Source organism: Triticum aestivum, chromosome 2D (assembly GCF_018294505.1).
Source record: "Triticum aestivum cultivar Chinese Spring chromosome 2D, IWGSC CS RefSeq v2.1, whole genome shotgun sequence".
Taxonomy (NCBI): Eukaryota; Viridiplantae; Streptophyta; class Magnoliopsida; order Poales; family Poaceae; genus Triticum; species Triticum aestivum.
The window spans coordinates 168,805,739-168,826,567 of record NC_057799.1 but is presented as its reverse complement, the minus strand read 5'-3'; the positions used below and the strand labels follow the sequence as shown (position 1 = coordinate 168,826,567).

The 20,829-nt window shown below is 48.4% G+C and overlaps 1 protein-coding gene across 1 annotated transcript; it reads right to left on the bottom strand.

The window, feature by feature from the left end:
• Positions 1-9,973: 9,973 nt before the first annotated feature.
• On the bottom strand, positions 9,974-20,506 carry LOC123055733 (uncharacterized). Its single transcript, XM_044479621.1, has 8 exons — positions 20,369-20,506; positions 13,444-14,003; positions 13,187-13,363; positions 12,928-13,021; positions 11,930-11,965; positions 11,056-11,338; positions 10,904-10,959; positions 9,974-10,202 (listed from the first exon to the last, which is right to left on the bottom strand). Exons 1-8 carry the CDS (start codon positions 20,504-20,506, stop codon positions 10,173-10,175), a joined length of 1,374 nt encoding a protein of 457 aa, XP_044335556.1. The 3' UTR covers positions 9,974-10,172.
• Positions 20,507-20,829: the final 323 nt, after the last annotated feature.

Sequence of the window (20,829 nt, the reverse complement as noted above, 5' to 3'; positions counted from 1 at the left end):
CTTGAGAGAAGCTCCGGTTTGTAAGAAGTTTATACCAAAACTTGTCCCAAATTGGATTGTTTACCACAACATGTTGGTGCCATGTCTTAACACCATGCCAAGTTTCATGATTTTTAGGTGAGTTTTGGATTTACAGTAATTTTAAAACCAGGTTTATCAATGTTTACTGTCGAGTCGGCGCCGCCCTGGATAGGCTTTTCCTCGTGGGTCCCAAATGTAAGAATCCAAATCCGTCACTACCATGCAGCTTTTCTTATTAAAAATTACATCCCATTTGGTGTGCTAGCTGAAATAAGTTTGTGAGTGCTGGCGGCGCTAAGAACTTGTGGATTCTGTAATGAACAATGATCTCAAGGATCCCGCGAGAGTGATGTTCTTTCCCTATGTTGTGATTGCTTATAATATTTATGTCTTAATTAAAGAAATGGCAAGCCATTGGCCATGTATGAAAGAAAATATGGGTCAAAGCCGAGTTAAAAAGGGCAACAATATCTAACTCCAGCTTACAAACGGTCCAAAAGCATGAGGATTAATTGTGCATCAGGTTTAGACAAAACCTAGATTGAATAGGGTAATAACATCTAACTACACCAAAGTTTTGGGCAGTCACAATCAAATGGATCGGTCTGATCAATAAAATCAAGATCCCGGTACAAAAATTGTACTGGTCCATGATGACGACAAGTTGTTGTAAATAGAAGCCGAGCATGTTCAGAAGCCCTTAGGTCCACTTGAAACTTCTTTTTATGATGTTCAACATATCCATCCATGAGAAAATTCTTGTTGAAAAACTTAATCCTCACGGACAATAGTAACCTCGCATTCAACATGAAGAATGTGACAAAGCTAGTGTTTGCAGGGTTGGATGCATATCCTTCCACCGTCATTGTCATCAAACGAATGTCATGAGATCTGAGAAACTCCTTGTGCTTCCTCACCCATCAATTGGTTATACCTTTTTCTCCAAGTGATAGTACCTAAATAGACATGAAGATTGAAAACCGTTACTGTCTGAAATAGAGTATGTCGAAGGAGCGACAACTGAACGGTTAATTCTAGTACATCATATATAGGCTTTGAATGTGCGTGGAATCATCACCTTTATATACAAATTCTCCAGACATGAAAATCATTGCAACAAGCCAATACTCGTGTTTAGATCAAGACACCACATCTGATATATAAGGTCTTGACAGAATGCAGCACCACTGATAGACCATCCTTGGACAAGCTCTTCATTCAACATAGAACATAATATTAGCACCGAAAGTGTACTCCAAGATGATATTTAACTTATGCGCACAAATGAAAAATGCAGATTACAAAAGTGTACATGAATAATATACAATACCTGAATAAGTGTGGAGCCAAACACCATCTTGAACGATTTAAATGGATCATCAATTGCACCCAATGTCTCAAGTTTAGGCGCAGAGACCACAATTATTTGTGAAGGTGCATAACACTAATGAATGAGCAATCTTTGAAGTGAAGGGGCATCTTCGATGATGAGCTCATGTTCTTCAAAACAAATTCCAATGCTTACAAGGTGAGGCGACTTTAATTTGAGACAAGGGATACAATTTTCATTTCCAAAACAAGCACCAAGCGCTCTAGGGCAAGGCAGCTGGAGTGGATGATGCTGTGCAGGGAGGCCTTCGATCGATCAACCAACATAAGCGCAAGTTTTTTTAGCAGTGGGAGTCAAAGCATTTGTACTAGATTGTATGCTAGATGCCACCGGGTCAAGGTGGCGGTGTGGAGAGGAGGAAAACCATGAGATGGACATCGGTGGTGAGGGCACAAATACATCGATTGGTAGTAACCTATTTTCGTAGTAATGGTAGAACTCAAGCTGCTGGAGTTTTTTGAATTGACGGGATGTCAGCCAGGTGCCCACCATGCAAGATATTTCCAGCAGGTAGCATGTCGAGATGCAGATGCATTGAACGGAGCCCTGGTGGGAGGAGATTATGGCTCTGGGGAGTTCAGAATCATCATCGACAGATAGCTGACGACAGGCGAGATTAAGAGGCGCGGCGTGCCATTGAGTGCACCACCGAGATACAAGGACTTGTGTGCGGTAGCCCTCCTTGGTGGAGAGAAGGGAGATGATCTCCCCAAGGATGGTATCTGCTAGATCGCTGATGCGGTCCTCCCGAGATTCTACGGGTTCCTCAGATCCAGGGGGTCGTGGCCGCTTCTGGCCGCCCTGCCGGGTGCAGGATCTACAACCGGCGTGCCGCTGGCCGGAGCCTCATCTGTGTACATACCAATCTGGAAAAAATGGCAAAAACATACATGTAGGACATTCAAAATCAATTCTCAAGATCTGGAAGAAAAAAAAGGCACAAACATATATGTAGGACATTCAAAATCAATTCTCAAGATCCGGCTATGAATTATTATCATGTACGCTAACCCTAGTCGGATTATTAGCAAAAGTCATTTGTCAGAACAAATAATTAATCACTAACCCTATACGGATACCATTCAAACAATCAATACACTACATGCATCTAATGGATCTTAATTACTCTGATTTCATGGATCGAGAGAACATGACCATAGGATTTGTATTCCAAAAAAATGAGAGGGGGTGGGAGGGAGTAACCAGAGAAAGCACATGATATGTTTGCCGCACAAATGGGTATAGATGACTAACCGGTTTTCCGTCGGAGTCGGAGTCATTGCCGGAATTGCTGTGGGCCTCCGGCTCCGGCTAGGGGGGGGGCACGACGGCGTCGACGAAGTCAAGGTTGTTCTGCTGCCCGCATGAGACCTCGTCGGCAGCGACGACAACATGTGTGCCTAGCTTCATGCATTGCGCAGGTGCTTCATCAGCCCCGCCATCGCCACACCCTCCGATGGTGCGCTTCGGCGTCATCCTCATACACTCCAAACAGCGAGGATAACTATGGACCGGGGGTGCAGCCGCCTATCATGGCCAGCGGCTCGGGCGCGCCATTAATATGGAGTAGTGGGAGCGAGGCAGGCGGCGGTCAAAGGCTGTCTCGCCTCCCGGTGAGCCTGCGCGCGGACTGCTGGCATGCCTACCATCATTTCACACAGCTACTCGCACGAAAACGCCTCCCGTCAATTCACACACCTGCACGCACGCCTCTCGGTCTGCTTGTGCGGCAGACTGCTCGCATGCATCCCGTCAACTCACACCTGCTCGCATGGCACACGGGGTGCGTGAAGGCACACATATTGATTTTCTTTTTTGATGATTAATTCTGCCGCTTTATTGCTTAACTAAAGTATGTCACGTATACATTGTTGGTCTAATGCACACAGTCCGAATAAGTAATCCATATGCGATATTGGTTGCCAATTTTTAACAATCTCCCATTTGTAAGAATATCATATCAAAACTTGTCTCAAATTTGACAAAAAATACAATATCACAGTCTACTGGTGTCCATATGGCACCACGATAAGTTTCATGAATTTCAACTAAGTTTTGGATTTACTGAATTTTAAAAACCAATATTCTCAATATTTTGAAATTTCTTGCATGGGGAGACATGCACCCAGGGACTTACATATGATTTTGCAATCCATTTTGGTGCACATGTAGCTCAAATTTGATTTTTGCACATTAAATCCCTAGGAAATCAATCAATGTATAAAAACGGTCAAATGATTTCTATTGTTTTTCAAATTTTAACATGACACTCCTTTGGTCACATGTTCACTGCAGAAAAGGTTTGACATGCCTCAAAGTGGTGGTGGTGGTGCAGGATGTGTGTATCTGTGGGGGTGTGTGGGGGGGGGGGGTCCGGCAATACACTACGAGTCGTGAGCCTCAGTGTGGGATTGTTCATTTTGTGAGTCATTTATGCCACATCAAAGTCATGAATTGGTTATTTAAAACATTACACAACCCTTTCATACATACATGTTCGGGCCACATGCATGCATTGGTGGTCCTCTCGGACACTCCCTCGTGCGGTTATCAGCGATGTGCCCATTCGTTAGCCCGCAAAGGTTTTCAGTTTCCACCAACAATGAGAGGCATTTGACCAAAGGTGGATTCATCTTGGCATGTGCGTTAAGGTGTGGATCATGGTGAGATTACATATCAAAGTTCTGGCACGTGCATACACATGAGTCCCTCCCACCGGCTCGAAGTGAGGGGTCTACGCGTCGTGAACCTATGTGTAGTGCGTTTCCGGTTTGCAAAGCATGTGCCACATCAAAGTTGTGCATTGGGTATTCAAACATCACACAACACCTCTTTTGGGCACATGCACGCAGTGGTTGTCCTATGACACTCACTCGCGTTTGACTCTCTCTATGGGCCCGTGAGGTCGTCGTCGATCAGTTGAACCTACAGTGAGAGAGAGGTTAATTTGACCAACAAGGATGGTTCTTTTTTGGTTTGTGTTATGTATATGAACGGTAGGAGTATGTAGTACATGTCAAAGAGGGGGAAACATATATACTAAGCGTCATGAACTCATGCGGGGAATTTCTGGTTCTCGAGGCAGGTGCCACATCAAAGTTGTGCATTGGTATTCAAACATTACGCAACACCATGCAGGCGCTAGTTACCCTATAGGAACTCACTCACGTGCGACGCTTCCATCTGTGGGCCCGCGAGGTTGTCCTCCATCACTTTGACCCAATGAGAGAGAGGTTAATTTGACCATTAAGGATGATTCTTTTCAGTTTGTGCTACAGTAGGAGTATATATATATACCACGTGTCAGGGGGGGTAGCACATTCCACGCATCATGAACCTCGCTCTTTGTGGGGACTTTTCGGTTTCTGAGGTGTAGGTGCCACATCAAAGTTGTGCATTGTGTATTCAAAGAACACACAAACACCTCTTGATAGAGGCTAAGGTGTCCCGTCTTTCGATGGGATGGTGGCTATCATTTTTGATGGAGTAGACTTTGACGATCCGACTACGAACGTGCGAGGACGTCGTGCCTTAGCAATCGCTAAACCAACTCCGTGAGGTTATTGACCACACTGGAGCACGATCAACTTGACCACGAAGGTCTATTTTCTACAACCAAATGAAGAACAAGCAAGAAACTTGTCGGATCACGGGTTCCAGCAAAACCCTTAAGGTTCGAACACTAGGGTGCGCGCGGAGATTTCCTCCCTACCGATCTACGCCCTAGCTCGCTAAGGTCTCGCGGACGAACTCGACGAACTCGCAACACAAAGACACGAGGTTTATACTGGTTTGGGCCACCGTTGTGGTGTAATACCCTACTCTAGTGTGGTGGTGGTGGATTGCCTCTTGGGCTGATGATGAACAGTACAAGGGGAAGAATAGCCTCCTGAGGTTGAGGTGTTCTTGTGCTCTACCAACTAGAGGGTGAAAGGATGGAGTGGATCCAGTCCAAGATGATCTGCCCTACTGTGGTGGCTGGTTCTACTTATATAGGCCCTGGTCTTCTCCCTGAATATTGAGCGGGAAGGGAGCCAACAATGACCAATTCGAAGGGGGACAGCTAGTACAGCTTATCCTGACAAAAGCAGTCTTCGCCCGCGGAAAGCTCTGGTGGTGACGCCATCTCGGGCTCCATGGTGACCTCCGTCCTGCCGTCCGGCTGGTCTTGGTCTTGTTGCACTGATATGAAACCTTTGCCTGATGCCTTGGTACTCCGCGCCTGCGCTGGCCTCCTTAGCACCAAAGAGGAAACAAGGACGCTGCACGCACTGGCGCTCGCCTGATCTTGATCGTCATGGCTCACGTCACGAGAGCCTCGTGAGGTTTGCCCTGCTTTGATATCTCCGCTCCTTGCGAGGCAGCCTGGTAAGGCTGCTCCTGAGGAGGTCTTGCGTCGTCCGCCTCGCGTGGCTTGGCCCCTCGCGAGGGTATTGAATGCCTTGTTGACGAAGATGGGCCCTACAGGCCCACTAGCACAGCCACGCCGTGGGCCGCAGGCAGGCAAGTCTGGGGACCCCGTTCCCAGAACGCCGACAGTAGCCCCCGGGCCCAAGGTGCGCTTGGGCTTGGCTTCGCGGCGAAGCCAAAGGTCAAGCGCGGAGCGCCGCGGGCCCTAAAAGCCTGCGGCCTTGGTCGACGCGTGGCGGTTGATTGGACGTGGGCGTCTCCGCTTCCCCACGCCGCCTCGGGAACGGCTCGACTTGACAAGTCCCTGCGACATGCAAGGAAAACCATCATTACCTGTGATCGTGGGGGCGTCGGTTGGCCTTCTTTCGATATAAATGGGGAGGGGGGCAGAGCCCCCGTCGCCCATCTCTTCTTGGTTCACTTGCTTCTTCCTCCTTGCTCCACCGCTAGCGACAATGGCGTCGTCGAAGAGGTTCTCCGCCGCGGAGAAGGGCAAAGCCCCTCGGGAGGGACCCGGCTCCCCGGCGCCCAAGCGAGGACGTGGCCATCCCCACAAGCATGCCGCGACCCCTGCCGTGGCCCCTGGCTCTCGGGGTGGCGCCGCAGTGCATGGCAGGAGTCGCTCTGGTCGCGGCAGTCCTATCGACGAAAGGAGACGCGCCGTGGTTGCGCGGCCTCCCCGACCGCGGTTCCATGCGTCAGAGGTCCTGCCAGAGTTCGTTGTCTGGTCGGAGGATCCGGCCGGCAGCTGGCTCCAGCTCCCCCGCTTCTTTGCTGACGAGCTTCCGGCCTCCGGTCCAGGCGGGATCTGCCTGCAGGCAGACGGATGCTGCAGCCGGGCTTCTTGGGTCGCGGTCGAGGTCTCCGTCGCGGGCAACATAGCTCTGGCCCACGATGGCAGACGTTCGCCCGCGCGCACGGCCTGGGCAGGCGGTGCACCCTCCACTTCAAGTTCGACGTCGATGCGACCCTCTACGTGAGGGTGTTCGGGGAAGACGGTCACCGCGCCGGATGCTGCCCCGAGGTGAATGACGGCGAGGAGGTGCTCGGCCTTGGCGATGGTCAGGACGAGGAGGAGGACGAACCCGCCGGCCGCGCCTCGTCTGGCTATGGTGGCTCCTCCCTTGGCGACAGTTCCAGCAGCGGTGGCCTTGATCAGCCGCCACGCCGCCACGCTCGCTTTGAAGGTGGTAGCGGGTCGTCTCATCGCCGCGCATCAGTGAAGCGCGAGGAGGGGTCTGACTAGACCCGGGACGCCGCCAAGGCCCTGCCCCCGTCGGCTGCTGCAGAGGCGAGCGCCGCTTTTGTCATGTTCCTCTTTTCCTTCCTGCATCGAAATGAAACCAGCATGGGCCCAGAGGGGCGTGTGTCGAACCATAACTTATTAACCATGATGCTACGCTTGTTGTTTCAATGCTGTGTGGCTATTTTGCGCAAAGATAACTTAGCCTGGTGCATTCGGGGCGCCCTTCTCCTTACGAGGCGTTTGTTTCCTCGTGTCCGTCTTGACCTAGTGGTCTGCGATTGCTCAGGAACTGCAAAGAAATTGTTAGGGGGTTTGCCAGGAGATTTGTCGTTCACCCATGCCTTCACCCGACGCTTTGTATCGCGGTACCCGAGGGGCATGGATTAGGAGAGATGCGCCAGATTTCGGGCTCGAACGAGGGTGGCTCGCGAGAAGGCAGACTCGCGAGAAGGCAGAGAGAAGAAAAACGCTCACGAGGGCACCTGCCTATGTAGCCCCCGTCGCGAGGTATGCGAGAGAGAGAACACGAGCGAACCAGAGCCGAAAAACGCAGTAAGAGGCGAGGGAATCGAAACAACAAGGAACACCAGAAGCAAATTTTGATTAAGGAAAAGCGAGCCAACTACGGAAAGCAAATGAAAAGCCGCGTCCGGTACCTAATCTAGTCTTCAAGTCTTCTCACCAGCGCAGAGCTAAGTGCTACCACTAGGCGTGGGAGGGAGCCCGAGGGCCTGAGGCCGGCGCTCCTGAGACTCCGGGGCGTGTACAGCCCCACTCATTATTACATGAGATTGTCACGGGCGGCGATTCTTCACAGGCACCGGGCCTTCTTCACAGGCTCTGGGCCTTTCTTCACAGGCTCTGGGCCTTGCTTCATGGGTAGAACTTCCGGAGGTGCTGGATGTTCCAGGCGTTCTGGATGGGTATCCCGTCCTGCGTCTCCAGGCGCGTGGCGCCAGGCCTGGAGACATGGGCGACCCTGAACGGGCCCTCCCACATGGGTGAAAGCTTGTGCAGCCCTTCCCTAGAGAGGACCCGCCTCAAGACGAGGTCGCCTGCCTCGAGCGTCCTGGAGCAGATGTTGCGGCAGTGGTATCACCGCAGCGCTTGCTGGTACCTTGCCACCCTCAGTGCAGCTTCGCGGCGACGTTCCTCCCCCAGCACGAGGTCCATCCCCCGCCTGGCGTCCTGCTGCGTTTCATCGAACGCCAGGACCCGTGCGGAGCGATGCTTGACCTCGTGAGGAAGGACCGCTTCAGCTCCGTAGACAAGGAAGAATGGGGTCTCGCCCGTTGGCTTGGTGGCGGTGGTGCAGATGGACCACAGCACGGACTGGAGCTCGTCGTGCCAGCCCCTGCCACAAGCCTCGAGCTTCTTCTTGAAGGTCCTGGTCTTGAGGCCCCTCAGGACCTCTGCGTTGGCGCGTTCGGCCTGACCATTGCTCCTGGGGCGCGCCACCGAAGCGTAGCAGATCTGCATTCCAAGGTTAGCACAATATGTCTTGAAGAGATTACTAGTGAACTGCGAGCCGTTATCAGTGATGATGCGGTTGGGGACCCCGAAACGGCTCACAAGACCCTTGATGAACTTGACCGCGGAGCCAGCTGGGATGGTGCGGACGACTTCTACCTCAGCTCACTTGGTGAACTTGTCGATGGCGACGTAGAGGTAGCGGTAGCCCCCAGGTGCTCTAGGGAACGGGCCCAAGATGTCCAGCCCCAGACCGCGAACGGCCATGTGAGCGGAATGGTCTGGAGGCCCTGAGCCGGCTGATGAATTTGCTTGGCGTGGAACTGGCAGGCTTCACATGACTTCACCAGCTCAGCTGCGTCGGTGAGCGCAGTGGGCCAGTAGAACCCACTGCGGAACACTTTGCCAACGAGGGTCCGTGATGACGAGTGGTGCCCGCAGTCCCCACCGTGTATGTCAGTTAGCAGCTCCTTCCCCTGGCCCCTGGAAATGCAGCGCAGGGAAACGTCGTTTGGCCGCTTCCTATACAACTCACCGTCCTGGATGCACTACACCGTGGCTTGCCGAACCACACGCTCTGCATCCTCCTCCTTCTCCGGCAGCGCCCCTTGCATAAGATATTCCTTGAATTCCTTGGTCCAGCATCCCTCCTGAGGCTCGAGCGCCAAGAGTAGGCGAGCTCCTGAGGTCGGCCCACAGGCCGGGGCTCCTGTAGCAGGAGGCTGTGGGGGCTCCTCCCGAGGTTGAGCCGTGCTTGAAAGTGGTGGTGTCGCCGATGGCTTGAAGAGCCGTTCCTCAAAGACACCGGGCTCCTGTGGCTGCCGCTTGGATGCTCTCTTGGCGATGTCGTCGGCTTCCTTGTTGGTACCCCGCGGTACCACTACAAGAAATATGTCAACTTGTGACCCTCCTTATTGGCCGCTGAAAGGTCATAGTTTTTCATTTGCGACCTTTTTGTGACCAAAAACAGAAGGTCAAAAGCTGGCAGTCGTAAACTGAAATTAGTGACCTTCTTTGTGATATGTAAAAGGTTGTTGGTTCCACGACCAAATTTTTGGTCACTAGCAACCTCCTCGGGCCACGTCGGCATCCATCGTGGCAAGCTGATGTGGCACAAGAATCAGCCCGGTCCGATTCGGCGTTTTACATGGGCCGAGCCCAACAATTCAGCCTTTTTACTGTATATTTTTCTGTTAATTTCCTCTAGATACATGGGCCTGGCCCAACAATTTGGCCTTTTTATTTTGTAGGGCATGGCCTTTCTGGCTCCATAGTTTTTGATTTTATTTTTTTCAGAAGATAGGCCCACTAGTGAGATGGGACCCAGTTGTCAGGTTCTAATAAGTGAGTCCCAGTTGTCACTGTTATATTCTTCAGATCTCAATTTTCCAGTAAATAAATAACAATTTTTAAATCAGAATAGAGAGAAAACAAAATGCTTCGAACAGAGCACGACTAATCCGGAAAAATACGGTTCACATCATGAATACAATCAAAAAGAGCCAAACTTGGCACATTATTACAACCAAACATGGTTCACATTAGTTTTACAATAAAAAAATGTTCACATCAAGTAACACAGCTATCACAGTATAACTAGCTCCAATGCTTCTCCCAACTTGTTCATCCTGGACCTCACGACAAAACATGAATGAAGGCCAGCATCTGCAAGTTATCAAGCAAAATGGTTAGAACAAGCAAAATGCAAAAATTTTATCATTTAAGCATAGAAAGACAGGGTTAACAACATTTCAATGTTTGAAAAATGAACCAGGATTTCAATGTTTGAACAGCAAGAAATTGATACAGTAGATCATTTGCGGTTTAATCAACTCCTAAGGAGAGACACGTTGACACATTCATTTGGCAACACCTGTAGAAATTGAACCTCCTAAACATGCAATGTAGAATTTGTATCTCAAAGAAGTATACATACTTATCATGTTTAATTAATGCTAGTAACTCATGATTAGTACACAAGACATGGTTCAGCAAAGTAAACAAGAAGGTGGCTACAGTACAAAAGTAAGCTCATCACACAGAATAAATGAGTGGAACTACAGTACATCCTCTAAATTAGCATGTTCACAAGATTAAAAGTAAGCGCAGCATAAGCATATGAGTTTTGTTTGGCACCACCACATCAAACATAGCAACGCCAACGTGAAAAGTTTCAGCATTATTGACACATGTTTCCTCAGAATCATACTACACAGAGAAGGGTTCAACCTCAAGTCTGAACTAGCCTTACATGGTGAAGTAGAGATTTTAGTGGCTACATAAACAAGAAGCATCGGCTTAAGTTGCAACCCGCAACAGAAACACTTGCAAAAATCAGGCACTTGGGGGTTTGGCAGGAGTACTACCTTGTGGATGTCGCCCATGAAGTGTGAGAGGAACAAGAGCGCTTCCGTCAGGTTATCTGCAGTATTCCACGCAGAAAACATGGCATCTTCAGTACGAATTCAGTCAACCAAAAGAGATGTGCTGAAGCTCGTATGATCTAACTGAACATTACATTGGCGGGAAGATTTACAAGATGGCGATTGTGATGATGATCCGTAGGTGAGGAGCTGGGAGGTGTAGTTGTTGACGGCCCCGGCGACGCGGCAGCCCTTGACGCCCTCCTCGTCCTTGCTGCGAAGGATGGCCGGGACTCGGATGCTGAGCTCCCTGGGCGTCACCTCCTCCCTCTCATTGTAAGTTGTAATCAGGTGCGGGCTCCCTGGGCGATACATGAAAGGGAAGTTCTCAAGCTTGACAATCTCGTTGTCCGACAAGTCAATCGTGTCAAACTGGTCCTGTTATCAAAAAAGGAACAAAGACAGTTATAAACACAGCTAGAGAAGGACCTGGAGCAACTACAAACAATTCAAAATGAGATTAAAAAAAACCTATGATTTCAATTTCAAATCAAGCTAAACAGTTTAAATATTAAGGCATCGGTAATACAAAAATCATAAGAGGTGTGTCACTGATTGTAGAGTCAGTACAAGAAAGTAGGCTGGTAACACAATAACAAGCCACACATAAAACTGTCATGCCCTGGACAACTACATAGAACAAAGCAAAAGTAACCAGAACAGTAGAGGTGCGCTGATCAAGTATAAAAACACTATTCTGAACCGTAACAACAAAATCACCGCTCTTAGGTGGACACTACACAAAATATGCTCAAACAGTACCCACGTCACGCCAGGATGAATTGTCACAATGTCAAGATCAGTATTTCCCACAAAAGTTGATGATAGTTCCGGTTCCATATTTTTCTACCAGTATGAAACAAGGTTGAAAAAAAGAAGACAAGTGCAAAACTAGCCAACTGACAGTACAGATCAAAAGGAAAATAAAACAAAGGAACACAAACCCATAAAGCGTAAGCTTGAATTTACCACTCTGCGGAACCAAACTGCAGGGTTATTCCAGTTCTATACACAAAGATTTAACATGTTTTCCAACTAGTATTTACAATGTTTTTATTTCGGTAAATTAGAAAGAGGGGAGATGGGGCACAGAACTTTGAGGCACTGTTATGAGGTAGTGTCTGATGAAGGTTGCCCTTTGGGGCGGCAGCGGTAGCTCCGCCAAATGTAGCAGCAGCACCTCCGACTGGCACAGCGGCAAATACCGAGAAGAATGTCATGACAAAAGCAACACAGAAGGCTTTTGTGATGGCATACCTGAAAATAGCAGTAGTAGGTTAGTGTGGTTTATGTATATTTGCACAGCACACAACATAACAGATAAACAAAGGCCAAGAACCCATAGGCGCCAGAAAACAAAAATCTTTTTAGACTAATGCCTATTCCATGCCATCTGATCTACAGCAGCAAAATTCACTACACAATAGTTATTTCATAGAAGAATGTTACTCCAGCAGTACAATTCACTACACAATAGTTATTTTATAGAAAAATGTTCCTCCATGCGCACCAAAAGCAACCAATGCATCTTTTCACTGAGCTTGCTGGGGAAAAGCACTGATGCTACAGAAGCAGTTCTTGAACTTAATCCGTACTACATGCGCAAAGTAACTGGAGAGAGATTGTCTGCACAATCCCATCCGAGCTTCTGAACCATACAACAGCAGACTAAATGCCACTCAAAGAACAACACAGTGACTTGAAAAGCAATACAGCGGACGGAGTTAACATATGCTATTTGCAAATTGGAAAGAGATTGATTGTAGAACAATGTGTATTTGTGGACAAAGGCATGACGATAACTGGAACAGATTGAGCTATTATGGCTGAATAAGTAGACTAAATTGTTGCCGGATTGATTGATTGATTGATTCCACAGTGCACTGGACCAACAGAATTGTTCCCAGCAATGCTTTTTTCTACCCTGTGGAGCCTTCCTACACTGATCTACTAGTTGCAGCACTTACTGCAACCAACATGTTATAGTCCAAGTTGAGGTACAAAAGAAACCCAGAAATTAAATCGGCTAGATGTCGACTGAAACCTGCTGAGACTAACAAGCTGCAGCCAAACTGACAAAGTGGTCTCGCTATTGTGTTACTCACGATGTAGATGTTGAGAATTTAATGTCCGACAGCCCCTAACTGAACCCGAACCTGAATGGTCTTCACACTTCCTGACTGAACCTGAACGCAGTGTGGGGATTAGGAGAGGAGGCGTACGTACATAGCAGGTCCACGACAGCTCTTTCTACCCTCGTGGGCCTCGCTGCGGCCAGTGAGCAGGAAGGTCTTGAAGCCGAGGTCGCGGACCTCCCTGTAGAGGCGGAGGCTGGAGGGGATCACCGGCGCCTCCCCCGTCTCCACCCACCGGTCGAACTCCCGGTGGTCGAACAGCTCCAGCCTGTAATCGAACAGCAAATTAACCGTGTGTGTTAATAGCAGGCCCGCGATCTCGGAATGTGACAAGCGTGGGTCACCCACCCGTAACCGTGCTGCGCGTAGTAGGGGAGGTTGGAGAGCAGCGTCTCGTCGACGTCGAAGACCCAGGCGCCGGTGGCGGCGGCGGCGCGGGCATAGGCGGAGGCCTCCCCGCGACGAGGTCGAGGTCGGAGCGGTAGGCGGGGCCAGTGAGGTATGCGTGCACGTGCGGCACGCAGTCCTGCAGCACGTCGGCCCACGGCGCCAGGTTGTTGGCCTCCCCCGCCGTCCTCCAGCTCGCGCACCGCAGGTCCACGGCAGTCTCTGTGGACGCGGTGGGTGGCGCGCTCAGGTGCCGGGAGGACCAGGGGTGGGCCGGCGGCGAGGTTGGTGTAGTGACGGGAGGAAGGGGGCGATGGACGAGGGGGACTTGGATTGGATCTGGAGAGAATGGGGGCGGCGGCTGGAGTAGGAGGGGCTGGCGGGGAGGATGCGACGTCGCGACAGCGGGGAGGAAGGGGAGGGGATCGAGAGGAGCTCTGCTGGATCTGGAAGGAGAGAGGAGAGAGTGAGGGAAAGAAAGGAGGCGGGGGGGTGGGATGGAAAATGACCACAGGACAGAGCTAGGGTTTCAGGGATGGTGTGGAAGGGCTGAGGACTGCCGTTGGATCCCAAATCATCCGACGGCGTTTGATGCACAATCCGCGTGACACGTCCATGAACCAATCAGATTACAGTATGAGGTTATGACAATCTAAATTGGTCGTGGTTGACTAAAATTAACGTGTTAAAAATCATGTCAGCTATTTTATGACCTGGAAAATTCAAAAAAAATGGAAAACCTTCTCATTGTATCACCAAATGTGAACAAGTTTTCAGGAAAAATAACAAACAAGAAATAAGATAAATATCTTTTAAAATGTGTCTTCAGAAATGAGTTTTTTGGCAAAAAAAAAACATTTTCCATTTTCCGAGTGCCCGAAAATGAGTTTTTTTTGTGAAGGGCCTACCATATATTTGTTGCAAAATTGGACCAAATCAATTTTCTAAAATATTAGGCCATATTTAATGCACAATTGACCAAATGGTTGGGTGTCAAAACTTTTGATCCACCTGTGGTGAAAAAGATAAATTTCCGATGATTCAGCATGAAGCGGGTCAAATTTGAACTACAGCTGCCTCATAGTTTGCTATTTATTTTTTCCAAAAATCATTTATAGGTACATAAGTATCTATTTAATTAGAGAAACATCAAAAGTTTTCCAAGATTCAACCTCTAGCTAGGAATGGTCATGCCCGCTGTTTTGACCCCATTTTGAAACGGGGATAAAAAATTCAAAAAAGAACAAAAAATTGGAAAACTTTCGCATTGTGTCATCATATGTGACCAAGTTACCAGGAAAAATAACAAACTTGTAATACGACAATTATTTTAAAAAAGTGTTCTCAGAAATTAGCTATCATGCGTGAAGATTCGTGGCTTTCAATCCAAATGATCAATCTTATGGCCACATTCATGACATAGTTTGTTCAAATGATCTCATATTATGCACAAGGGTGCATCTTGGAATTCCAAACAATGTTGCCTAAGGGAGTTTTCATTTTCTTTGCACGGAAAATTCATTTTCCATTTTTTGAGTACCCGAAATGAGTTTTTTGTGTGAAGGACCTACCATATATTTGTTGCAAAATTGGACCAAATCAATTTTCTAAAATACTAGGCCATATTTAATGCGCAATTGACCCAATGGTTGGGTGTCAAAAGTTTTGATCCACCTCTGGTGAAAAAGGCAAATTTCCGATGATTTAGTAGGAAGCGGGTCAAATTTGAACTGCAGCTGCCTCATAGTTTCTATTATTTTTCCAAAATCATTTATAGGTACATAAGTATCTATTTAATCATAGAAACATCAAAAGTTTTCCAAGATTCAACCACTAGCTAGGAACGCTCATGCCCGCCGTTTTGACCGCATTTTGAAACGGGCATAAAAAATTCAAAAAAATTCAAAAAATTGGAAAACTTCCGGATTGTGTCATTATATGTGACCAAGTTTCCAGGAAAAATAACAAACTTCTAATACGGCAATTATTTTAAAAAAGTGTTCTCAGAAATTAGCTATCACGCGTGAAGATTCGTGGCTTTCAAGCCAAATGATCAATCTTATGGCCACATTCATGGCATAGTTTGTTTAAATGATCTCATATTGTGCACAAGGGTGCATCTTGGAATTCCAAAAAATGTTGCCTAAGGGAGTTTTCATTTTCTTTGCACGGAAAGTTCATTTTCCATTTTCCGAGTGCCCGAAATGAGTTTTTTTTGTGAAGGACCTACCATATATTTGTTGTAAAATTGGACCAAATAAATTTTATAAAATACTAGGACATATTTAATGCACAATTGACCAAATGGTTGGGTGTCAAAAGCTTTGATCCACCTCTGGTGAAAAAGAAAAAATTCCGTTGATTCAAAAGGACGCGGGTCAAATTTGAACTGCAGCTGCCTCATAGTTTGCTCTTTATTTTTTCCAAAAATCATTTCTAGGTACATAAGTATCTATTTAATCAGAGAAACATCAAAAGTTTTCCAAGATTCAACCACTAGCTAGGAACGGTCAAGCCCGCCGTTTTGACCGCATTTTGAAACGAGCATAAAAAATTCAAAAAAAAATTAAAAAAATTGGAAAACCTTCGCATTGTGTCATTATATATGACAAAGTTTCTAGGAAAAATAATAAAATTTTAATATGGCAATTATTTTAAAAAAGTGTTCTCAGAAATGAGCTATCATGCGTGAAGATTCATGGCTTTCAAGCCAAATGATCAATCTTATGGCCACATTCATGGCATAGTTTGTTCAAATGATCTCATATTGTGAACAAGGGTGCATCTTGGAATTCCAAACAATGTTGCCTAAGGGAGTTTTCATTTTCTTTGCACGGAAAATTTATTTTTCATTTTTCGAGTGCCCAAAATGAGTTTTTTGTGAAGGACCTACCATATATTTGTTGCAAAATTGAACCAAATAAATTTTATAAAATACTAGGACATATTTAATGCACAATTGACAAAATGGTTGGGTGTCAAATTTTTTGATCCACCACTGGTGAAAAAGATATTTTTTTGCCGATTCAGTAGGAAGCGGGTCAAATTTGAACTGCAGCTGCCTTATAGTTTGCTCTTTATTTTTTCCAAAAATCATTTCTAGATACATAAGTATATATTTAATCGGAGAAACACCAAAAAAATTCCAAGATTCAACCACTAGCTAGGAACGGTCATTCCCGCCGTTTTGACCGCATTTTGAAACGGGCATAAAAAATTCAAAAAAAATCAAAAAATTGGAAAACCTTCGCATTGTGTCATTATATGTGACCAAGTTACCAAGAAAAATAATAAACTTGTAATACGGCAATTTTTTTAAAAAAGTGTTCTCAGAAATGAGCTATCATCTCTGAAGATTCATGGCTTTCGAGCCAAATGATCTATCTTATGGCCACATTCATGGCATAGTTTGTTCAAATGATCTTATATTGTGCACAAGGGTGCATATTGGAATGGCAAACAATGTTGCCTAAGGGAGTTTTCATTTTCTTTGGACGAAAAATCAATTTTCCATTTTTTGAGTGCCCAAAATGAGTTTTTTTTTGTGAAGGACCTACCATATATTTGTTGCAAAATGGGACCAGGTCATTTTTATAATATATTAGGCCATATTTAATGTACAATTGACAAAATGGTTGGTCATCAAAAGTACATATACACCTCTGGTGAAAAAGACAAATTTCCGATGATTGAGTAGGAAGCGGGTCAAATTTGAACTACAGCTACCTCATAGTTTGCTCTTTATTTTTTCCAAAAAATATTTATAGGTACATAAGTATCTATTTAATCAGAAATACATGGTTTGGTGGCGATATGTTGAGGTTTGGATGGTGGCCCAGGGCCCCAACTCCAAAGCGCGTAGACTCGCATGCCCGCCATGTGGTCACCGCGTGACCGTGGTGTTGCCACCCGTTCGGGCGGCCTAGGCATGTCTAGTGGGTTGGGCACTCCCCTGATAGGTGCCAGGAAGAAGAAGGCAATAGAAGAATCTCACGAGGAGACTGAACTGAGCTCAAACATGAATTAGCACCCAAGTGTTTGATTAGTGGTACGGGAAATGCGCATGGCCAATTGGCCTGAGTTTTGGCTGAGGATGATCATCTACTAAGGACACTATCTTGGAAAATTTGCGGCTCAAATGGAGGAGCCTAGGTGTCACTTGCTTTGCAATGTACCACACTGGACAGAAATATGAATGTTGAAGCCACACTCACATGTATTGTTAGATGGGGCTCAGATTTTGTGGAGAGCTATGATTTGGGAATATAGAAGATGTGGCAAAAATTCAGCTCATTAGGATATGCCTAGCTAGTACTTCCTTCACAACAATTCGAGTTGAACAAAAACTTTGGAAATTTGCCGAGGAAGATTTACCAGGCAAATGGAGTTGAATATTGTCATGAGGCAATGATTTGGATAGTAAAGAATGCCCAATTTTTTTGGAAATTTTTGGAATGACAGAAATATAGGTTGCTTCACAACCTAGTGCAAAAATTGACACATGGACATGACACATAGGCAAAACTGATGAGGTGGCGCCTAGTCATAGCAATAAGTACCAATGCATCCACGTTCACAACCTCATGACCATTTATATTGGTCGTAATCAGGTAGAAATAAGGTCATTGGCGCCTCTTGTCTGCTTTGTGACCATTTGGTGTAAGCAATTTCAGGGTTTGAGCCCTTCCAAGCGAAATGGCCGTGAATTTACGACCAATTCAGCTGGGGTCACTAAGAGAAGGTCATAAGTTGACATATTTCTTGTAGTGTACGTGCTGCAGCTCCAGGCCCAAGAACTGCTTCTCCATCTTGCGCACCTCCGTGAGGTATGCCTCCATATGCTCATCCTTCGGCTCGTATACCTTGTTGGAGAAGTTGACGAAGAGCTACGAGTCGCCTTTAACGGTAAGGCGCTTCACCCCCAGAGCTGTCGCGGCCTTCAGGCCAGCTATGAGGCCTTCGTATTCCGCGATGTTGTTGGGGACCTTCTCGCCCTGCTGAAAGCAGAGCTGCACGACATAGTAGAGCTTATCCTGAGTGGGCGAGGTGAGTACTGCTCCAGCCCCTGCGCCCTGATGCGCAAAGGCGCCATCGAAGTACATGACCCAACCGTCTGGTGCCTCACTTCCTAGCGAGGTGGACCGGTCTTCGCCTACTTCAAGTGTCGGGACGTCAGTCCATTCCGCCATAAAATCAGCGAGCGCGGCTCCCTTGATGACCCTGGTAGTGCTGAACTCTAACCGGAATGCTTGCAGCTCGATGTTCCACTCAGCGACCCTTCCAGCAGAATTGGGGCTCCTGAGCACCCTCTCCAATGGGTAGGCTGAGACAACCTTGATGGGGTGCCCCTGGAAGTAGTGCCGCAGCTTGCGTGAGGCCACCAAGAGCGCGAGCAGGAGCTTCTGAGGCATGGGATATCGCGCCCTCGCATCTCGCAACACGGTGCTGACGAAATACACCGGGTGTTCGACGAGGGATGGCGCGGTGTCTGGGCTCGCGTCTTGTGGAAGTTGGGACGTCTCCTGAGGCGACGGGACTCCTGACGCCTGATTGTTTGCGGGAATTTTGGCGGCGGCGTCCTCCTGAGCATGGTCTTCTGTCGGCGCTGCCACGGCTCTTGCGGCGCCTTCCTATCTTGCATTGCTTCAGTTGTAGCCTGGAGCAGCGCGCCCTTGGCTTGGTGCTCCTCCCAAACCGCCACCAGTGCTGCGCTGGCGGAGTGCTAGGTAGCAGCGAGGTAGAGTACTAGGGGCTCGAGGGGTCGTGGCGCTACCATCACCGGAGGGCTGGTCAGGTATCTCTTGAGGTCTTGAAAAGCTCGGTCGGCCTCCTGGGTCCACTCAAATGGGCCCTTCTTCGTCATCAGCTTGAAGAAGGGCAGGGCGCGTTTCCCTAGCTTGGAGATGAAACGTCCCAACGCAGTTACCTGACCAGCCAGCTTCTGCATCTCCTTAAGGGTCTGCGGCGGGCTCATGTCCTCGATGGCCTTGATCTTCTCCGGATTCGCCTCAATCCCTCTGTGGGACATGAGGAAGCCTAACAGCTTGCCGGAAGGGACGCTGAACACACACTTCTCCGGGTTAAGCCGCAAGTTCACTTGGCGCAGGCTCGCGAAGGTCTCCTCCAGGTCTTGAATCAAGGTCCTTGCCTCCCGAGACTTCACCACAATGTCGTCGACGTAGGCCTCTGTGTTTCTCCCGAGCTGCCACCCCAAGGCGATGTGCATCAGTCGCTGAAAGGTTGTGCCCGCATTGCGCATCCCAAAGGGCATGCAGGTGTAGCAGTACACCCCACACGGGGTCAGGAAGGCTGTCTTCTCCACATCTTCTACCGCCATCTTGATCTGGTGATACCCTGAGAACGCATCCAGGAAGCACAGCAGGTCGCACTCGGCGGTGGAGTCGACGATCTGATTGATGTGTGGGAGCGGGAACGGATCTTGGGGGCAGGCTTTGCTAAGGTTGGTGAAGTCGACGCACATCCGTTCCTTCCCGCCTTTCTTCGGCACTATGACGGGGTTCGCTAGACACTCGGGATACCGAACCTCGCGAATGGCACCCGCCGCCTCCAGCTTGCGGGTCTCTTGGACGATGAAGGCCTGCTTCTCTGTAGATTGCCGCCTCGCCCGCTGCTTCACGGGGCGTACATTGGGGCATAACCTTAAGTGATGTTGAATCACCTCTCTCGGGACTCCTACCAGCTGATTGGGTTCCCACGCGAATATATCCTTGTTTGCGCACAAGAACTTCACCACTGCTTCCTCTTGACCTGGGTCGAGGCTGGCACCTATGGTAAAGCTGGCTCCTGAGGGCCCGTCCTCGTTGACTGGCACCTGCTTGGTTTCTGCCTTGTCTTCTGTGAACAACTTCTTCTTCTTGGTCGGTACGACTCCCTTGGGCTCGGAGGTGCCCGCGTCGGCAGGCTGCGCTGCCGCAACGGTTTTGAGGGCGAGCTTGAGCGCCGTCAGGGCCTCCTTGGCGTCCCCTTTGACGGCGAGGACGCCTTTGCTCCCATGCATCTTCATGAGGTTGTAGGCCGGATGAGTCGCTTCCACGAACTGGGCCAGAGCCGGGTACCCGAGAACGGCGTTGTACGGGAGGCCGATGCGGGCGATGTCGAAGTCAACCAGCTCGGTGCGGTAGTTGTCACGCGTGCTGAAGGTGACGTTAAGGCGGATCTATCCCAGAGAGCGGGCAGTGCCACCACCGACTCCTGAGAAAGGCTTGCTGAGGTTGAGCCGCTCGAGTGGCACGTGAAGAAGGCTGAAGGCCTCCACGAAGAGCAAGTTGAGGCCGGCACCGCCATCAATGAGGATCTTGGTAACAACCACGTTGCAGATGGTGGGCG

Coding starts and splice junctions, on each gene's coding strand:
- LOC123055733 (XM_044479621.1), bottom strand. CDS start 20,506: ATGAAGATGCATGGGAGCAAAGGCGTCCTCGCCGTCAAAGGGGACGCC. Junction 11,966..12,927: donor ACTATAACATGTTGGTTGCA/GTAAGTGCTGCA, acceptor CTTTGTGTATAG/AACTGGAATAACCCTGCAGT. Junction 11,339..11,929: donor CAGTTTGGTTCCGCAGAGTG/GTAAATTCAAGC, acceptor TTTTGATAACAG/GACCAGTTTGACACGATTGA.